The sequence below is a fragment of the Mastigoproctus giganteus genome, chromosome 13 (genome assembly GCF_048544385.1).
Source record: "Mastigoproctus giganteus isolate SK-2022 chromosome 13, ASM4854438v1, whole genome shotgun sequence".
Taxonomy (NCBI): Eukaryota; Metazoa; Arthropoda; class Arachnida; order Uropygi; family Thelyphonidae; genus Mastigoproctus; species Mastigoproctus giganteus.
Window position 1 is genome coordinate 82704639 of NC_143587.1, and position 7951 is coordinate 82712589.

General features: G+C 36.4%; 1 protein-coding gene across 1 annotated transcript in view; it reads left to right on the forward strand.

Annotated features, from left to right (window-relative positions):
- The window catches only part of LOC150076223 (uncharacterized), a 232571-nt gene extending 225186 nt beyond the window's left edge, over positions 1-7385 (forward strand). The window contains exons 9-10 of the mRNA XM_090387290.1: positions 6588-6837; positions 7033-7385. Of these exons, the coding sequence (XP_090243416.1) occupies positions 6588-6837; positions 7033-7385 (603 nt within the window). The remainder of the gene's footprint in view (positions 1-6587; positions 6838-7032) is intronic.
- The last annotated feature ends 566 nt before the right edge of the window (positions 7386-7951 follow it).

Consider the following 7951-nt stretch of genomic DNA (forward strand, 5'->3'; position numbering starts at 1 on the left):
GAAGAAGGTCATTAATATACAAGAGGAAAAGAGTGGGGGAAAGAACTGAACCTTGGGGGACACTGGCATTAGTGGAGAAGTTAGAAGACAGAGAGCCATCTACCATCATCCACAGTAAGCGATCAGAGAGAAAACTGGATAACCAATTACAAAAACAGTTGGCAAACCATGTGGAAGCTTGTTTAGAAGCCCTTTATGGCAAACACGATTGAAAGCCTTTGAGATGTCAAGGGCAACTGCTTTGTTTCACCGAACTATTCCATTGAATTAGTCCATAAATGGGTAACATAAGCCATAATATCACCAGTGGATCGACACTGACGGAATCCATACTGGTGATCGTTGATCAGATGGAGGGTTTCTAGGTAGTTTAAGAGTTGGCGGTTAATCGATTTCTCCATTACTTTAGAAAGAGTAAAAGTAATTGCAATGGGATGATAATTGGATGGGAGGGGATTTATTAACCTTTTTAGGAACTGGCTGGATATGAGCAAATTTCCAAGCAGAAGGAAAAACCCCTTTGGAATAAGAAAGTGAAAAAAAGGCAGCAAAGAACAGGAGTAAGTTCAGGAGCACAGGTTTTGAGAACAAGTGGAGAAATAACATCGGGACCTGGAGCTTTCTTAGCATCAAGATTCATTAAAATCCTTTTGACGGAAGACCACAGGAGGCATTGAATGGAGCATGTTGGGAATGGTGGGAGGTGTTTTACCAAGATGATTAATACAAGAGTGGGAAGAAAAATGGGATGCTAGCAAGTCAGCTTTATCCTTGGCTGAAGTGATAACAGAACCATCTGGTTTGGACAGAGGTGGGAGCAGAAATGGGCAAAAGTTGTGGCCAATAGCTTTGGCAAGAGACCAGAATGCTCGGCTGCCATTAGGGCAAGAAGAAAGTTTTCTACTCTTAGCTTGTTCAAACTCTAGTTTGGACTGATTAATAATTGTTTATTATTAAACAATTGTTTTACAATTGTTGCGAGCTTTGGTGTAGGCAGAAAATGAAACTGAAGAATTAGAATTTGAAACTGAGAATTATTCTTCTCTTGAACAGCCTTAGCGCATTTATTTGAAAACCAAGGTTTAGATAAAGGACGAGATTTTAAAGTGGAGTGTGGGATAAAGGATTCCATTCCTGCAAGAATAATTTCACTGACACGATCTGAGCAAACGTTGACATCAGAAGTTTTGAAACAGTAATCCGACCAAAGAAACGAAGAAAATAAATCTTGCAGGTTATCCCATTTTGCATTCTTGTAATGCCAAACAATACAAGGTTGGGAATAGCCATGAGGTAAAGGCTCCACTGAAGAAGAGACAATAACCAAGTTGTGATCTGAGGTGCCTAAAGAACCACTCACTTTGACTGAGTACTTAGAAGGGTTGTTTGTGAGAAAAAGATCAAGCGTGTTGGCTGTGTGGTTAGGATTGTACTGTATTCTTGTAGGCAAATGAACAATCTGTGCAAGGTCATTAGTAATTGCAAAAGCCTCAGCATCTTGACCAGCTGGGTCGGTGTGACTAGAAAACGGAAGCCAGCTGGAGTTGTGAACATTAAAATCACCAAGAAAAATTACCTCACTGTTAGGAAAGTTGGACTGGAGAAAGTCGAGTTGCAAAGAGAGAAAGCCAAAGAGCTCCAAGTGATTAGTGGAGTTGGGAGAATGGTAGAGACAACTGATGAATTTGACACAGTGAGGTAGAGAGCTTTTAAGCAGAGAAGATCGAAAAGAGGAGATTCCAAATTACCAAGTCTCTGACAGGGAATATCGGAATGGACATATGCACAAGTAACACCTTTGTGGTGAAATGAATCATACAGCACATAATTTGGGCAACTGAGATGAGCAGTAGTTTAATCAACTGATAACTGAGATTCTGTCAGAAAAAGTACATCGGGTTTGGCAGGCTGCAAGTGGAAATGGACATTGTTAAAATTAGAATCCGGACCACGTATATTTGTGAAATGAATTAGGAAGTGTTTGGGAAGTTTAGATCTTTTCGCAGATAATCTTACTCTATTAGTTTGACAATTCATGGTGTATTAAATGGTAAGAATATACCCAGATTCTTGACATAACGTGGCCTCGACAATGCTCCCCGCATATACACTACTCAGACTCCCTCCCGTCACTATCTGGCAGAGTAGAGGTAGCAATTTTATACACTATCTGATCCAGAAGCCTCCGGAGAGTTACCAATAGGTTCGATCCGGTGTACTAACTAGCGGCCAGTCTCTGAACACCATTTCAAGCAGTACCCTTGGAGCTGTACCCTTGAAATGTAAGGAAGATTAGATCTAACAACGATGTTCATCATAACCTCAAAAGTCATCAATCATACTGCATGATGGAAGAGATGGACAAGGGTTGACCGGAACTTAGCTGTGGAGACTAACATGGGTTCCACCACTTCAAGCCTCCAATAAGCAAAGTGGTGGTATTGCACCAGTTGATGAGAGTCATCTACCACCTAGTACTGCCTGGTAACACAGAGGGGTGGCATTCCTCCATGTGGTGTGGGCTCCTCACCTCGACCCCTGCTTACGTTGGTTCACACCTGGGTGGTCACCCACCGTGTACTTGTGCATGAAGGTTATACCCAGAATTACTAACAGTCCCACCATCGTGAAGGTGCAAGCAGAGGATTTGGCTGTCACAGACCGTCCGGACTTTGCAGAAATTGGGTCCACTTGACTTGATTGTCACCCGAATATCAGTTCCATCAGTGTTTTAGACTCCCATGTAGCAAATACAGCTTGTCTGGCATATCTGAGAGAATGTCTGTGACAACCTCAAGGACCGAACAAAATGTTTTACTGTAATGTAAGATTTTCGATTTTTTAAATTGTTTTCATTTAATTTCTGGAGAGTATCATATGGAAGTGTATCATATTGAGGTAAACTTCTCGTATTCTTTTACAAATATTGATATCAACATAGAACGTATTGAGCATTATAGCTCTGGTTCATACTATCAAATATATATTCATGTATACGAATATTACTACAAGCTTTTATATGTCATAATACTGGTATCCACTTATTACCCACTTTTCATTACATATAAATGTAATGAAAACAAACCTTCATTTGCCACTCTCCTTGGAAGTAATCTTAAAGATCTGAGAGTGGTCTTTGATAAGAAATTCACATTTCATTATCACATTGACCATCTACTGCTAAATATTCACAGCTTTTTGGCTTCTTATCCATATTTGGGGTGAGTATGTTCAATGGATGTGTGTGTGTGTGTGTGTGTGTGTGTGTGTGTGTGTGTGTGTGTGTGTGTGTGTGTGTGTGTGTGTGTGTGTGTGTGTGTGTGTGTGTGTGTCTCTCTCTCTCTCTCTCTCTCTCTCTCTTCATGTAGCTTTGAAAATTTATAAAAATGAAATATTTGTGCCTAAATGCTTTTAAATATTAATTTATTCTTATTTTGACTTGGTTGCCCAAAATTAGAGTGAAATTATTGTTAACTGAGAATTTAAAAATAAATTATAAAATAATTTATATGAAAATCATTAAAAAAAATTTATTAATGCTTTTTTTTTTTTTTTTTTTGATGCAATAATATCTTCAACATCCACTTGGATAGCACTTTATTCGATTTCATCAACTTCTGGGACTTAATTACATAGAATTTCAGATTTTGTATGTACAAATTAGATAACAATAGCTGACACATGCCAGAACTGGCTCAAAGGGTTGTGGTGCTCTGAGAAAACTTTTCTGTGGCACCCATGATCCCATCCCATCCAGATAAGCTGAAAGAAAGATTATTCAGTTCAAAAATAAAATATAAATTTTTTTTTCTAATTTTATTATTTATTTCATTCAGTTTATTTTATTAAAATCTTAAAATAAAAAATGTGATTTATTAATATAAAAAACAGTAGTAACTGTTACATATACCAGTTAAATTTTCTTCTTCAAGGATAACTTTTCAGACGTTAAAGCTGCAGACATTTGGATGGTTTCATCCAGGTCTAAATCCTTGGTGATAGCATAATCAATTGACAAGGCTGTCAATCCATCCAACAAATCTTATTTCATTGCAGAAGAGATAGCTCTTTTGATTAACTCGACCTTTGCAAAAGCTCCCTTCAATGCTGGTCACTGATACTGGCAACATTAAAAGAATTCTCTGCACCATGAAGATTTATCATGGCAGGGAATATCGGAACGGACATATGCACAAGTACCACCTTTGTGGCGAAATGAATCATACAGCACATGTTTAAAATTTGTACTTCTACAAATTTTCATTCTTCATATAAATCAATGACTTTGTGATCACCATCTGTATGCAGAATTTCTAATTCTATATTAGAAGTAGGAAACAAGGGGTGTGCAAGTAGAATACATGAACTCACCAACTGGTTCACTGAGCCTCTCCATCCCAATTCCACTTTCACCTCCACGGGGGTGCCCCCCCCCGGGACCTGAGCAACCTAGAGGAAGGTTGGGTTTTCAACCCGAGTAGGATTCCAGACATATAGGCCCGAACAGGGCCTATATGTCTGGTTACCAGTAGGTAACCAGACATATAGGCCCTAGACATATAGACCATCTCGTGACAGAAGAACCTAAACAGATCAAAGGCAGCAAATGCAGCTTCGGTGAGAGGAAGCTACTACCAACAGGGAAAGCAATGGGGAAACTACCCTGTAAAGTAAACATATTCCAAGAAATCCAGTGATGAGCGAGTAAGAGAAGACTGAATGAACTGGAAAAGACAAAAGGTGGAGACAGCTCATCAGAGTAAGTGACCAGTCACAAGGCCGAATTACTGGATGATGATATTAGAAGTGATTGTTATGCTTTAAGATCAACTCAAACCTGTAAAGTAAACATATTCCAAGAAATCCAGTGATGAGTGAGTAAGAGAAGACTGAATGAACTGGAAAAGACAAAAGGTGGAGACAGCTCATCAGAGTAAGTGACCAGTCACAAGGCCGAATTACTGGATGATGATATTAGAAGTGATTGTTATGCTTTAAGATCAACTCAAATATGTCTTTCAATGATTGAATTGGATTGTGCTGTCTAAAAATGTTGAAAAAAGTGGATCCTAAAATTTTCCTTCTCAAATTCATGTTGGTGTTCCAAACTCATTCCAAATTCATGTTGGTGATCATTTTCAATAATTTTTGGTTTCAAATTCTTGTTAGCTGTCCCACTGCTTTCATTTGATTATGAAAGCAGCGGGACAGCTTGTGACATAATCAGATTGACCTCTTAGAGGGCTTTGCTTGTAATGTTTATTTGGCCCAAAATGTCATATCAAACAAGTAGACAACAGATAAATTTTCAACAATCAAAAATTCAGGCCCTAATGCTCTGTATAGAATTTCTTTTTTAAACTGTTTACTTGTTTCTTCTTGACTGAAAGTGATTTTTTTTCTGTTGTTCTTTCAATTTTTGGCCCCCCTAAACTAGCGCCCTGAATCAATGCCCCATTGGCTTTCCCCTTTAGCTGGGAATGACAGGCAATTCTCCTCCTCCTCCTCCTATGATTTTAAAAGATATTTTAATGCTGCCATCTATAATAAAATGTGTCTACAATTACTTTAGAACACAGATAAGAGATGGCAGTATATACTGCAAGATTTCAAAACAGTTTGTACATAAGCAGACACATTATTTGAGACATATTTGAAATATCCTTAAAAAATGTATTTGCATTATATACACATACTCTTTGGGGCCTACATGTGAAAAACATATATGTGTGTACATACTTTAGTAGAAAATTAATATCAAAATTTATGTAAAATGCCTACCATGCCACATGTGCCTCTTTAATGTGGTAAAGAACACGAAACTCCTGCTTAGAGGCTTTTTTTTTTCTTTTTTTTTCTTTTTTTTTTTTTTTTTTTGCTAGTGCTGTATAAGCTTGCTTCCTTGCATCATTTGCAACTACTAGTACTATACTAATACTATTTGTTCTGAGTATTGGAGTCTGCAATGGGCTAACATTAGCTGTGGATTTGAATGAACCGGCTGCAGAACACAAGTCATTAATAACTTCAGCCATGCTCCAGTCAACTAACTCCATCCACTATTAATACTCTATTGAAACTTTTACATGGAAAAGTATTTTCCTAACTCCTATCAAACAAAGATATAAAAAACATTTAAGGAAAATTTTAAATTATCCAATGTTTTAACTTATGTTTACTTTAATTTTGTATGATATTATCACATCATAGTCTTTACTGTTAATCTGCTTTTAAAATTTTAAGTGATTCACTCATGTTTATTTTACTTACCACTGTTTAAAAATCAGTCTTTACTGTGACCTACTCATTTACTGTGTAAATGTCATTCATATGTAAACAGTTTGAAATTTAATTGTTAAATTTTGTTATTCTTATCATTTTTTCTTTATTGCTCTAAAAGGTACTTTACTAAATTCATTTGGTAAAATTATTTTTCTGTTGTATTGCCTAGTTGCATCTTGGCCGCCTAGTTGGGAAGCTGCTTAACAATTTTTAATGTAGTTTTATGTTGGCTAATACACAGATTTGTGTGATTAACATGGAAAAAAATTTTTATTATAATGATTGTTTCTTAATTACTATTTCAGGGTTCCAGGCAGCATATTCAGATGCCTTTACAATCACCAATACTCTTCTCAGCAATGAGAGAAGTGAAGTCACCACTTTTAAGAGAGAATTCTAAAATAACAAAGAAAAAATGTGCCTTGCCGAGTGAAATCAGTGCAGAAAAATTATCCACATCTAAAAATAATCATGCTGAAGCTAGTAGAAAAAATACAAAAAAGTGCCTAACATCAATTAAAAGTGACAGTCTTGGAATTCACACTAGAACACGAAGTCAGTACAATAAAAAAATGGCAAAAAGTCAAAAGTATTCACAAAAAAGGAGATATTTAAATCATAATAAGCAAATAATTAATAAAGATAAAATGTTTTCTAATAATTTAAAAGAAAATAATGAAATAAAAAGCATAAATGAAATTTGCAATGAAAATACATACAAAATTGATAATGATACACTTTCAAATGAAGGTAAGGGAATTATAACAAATAAAGAAAATACAGTTCAGAAAATAGCTTCAGCTACTATAAAACCTTGTGAAACATATTCTGCATGTGTACCTATGGTGCAAACCACTGTTTTACCAAATGAACAAAGAGAAATAAGATATTCCTGGCCACAGTTAAATATGTCTCAGATAACGAAAGAAATCATATTAGAACCGTCAGGTAAACAAGAAAATCATTTTGTTGTGTCAAGTTGTGAATCTTCACCATGTTTATCCATTAGGGATATTTCTACTGCATTTCTAGAAAAGAAATGTAATTCTGAGTATTCAAGATACAGTAGAAGAATGAAAGGTAAGAAATGGCAAGTTATTTAGGTGTCCTTTTATAACAATAATATATTGCCGACTGGGCTAGCCGGGTAGGTAAAGTGCCTGCCTGGCAACCCAAAGGTCGCGGGTTCGATTCCCACCTCGGGCTGGATATCACGATGGTGCCGAACCAACTGGTTGGTTGGATATTCCGGCCACGATACACAAAGGAAGCAAGAAAAAACTGGTTCCTTCGTGTATTGATCACATCATACGAAATAAATAAAAATAATATATTAAATCAGTCTGCCAGCAAATTATAATTTCCAGTATCATTATCTAGTAGTTAATAATCTAGTAAAAAAGAATTTTACCTGGTATTTATTGCAAAGTAGGTATGTAACTAATTTTGAAATTTCAATGTTTTAAAAATTACTAAAATGCAGTGTTATCAATTTTAACTGTAGATAAAAGTAAACTGCAGCCATTATCAACCCATTACAGGATGGAAACCTCCTCAGCAATTCGTGTTGAGGGAAATGGACCATAATCTGCCACACTGGTCCTGTGCAAATTGGCAGATCGACTGTATTTAGAAGTCAGGGGCTTGAACCCCGGTCTACTCAAAAAGC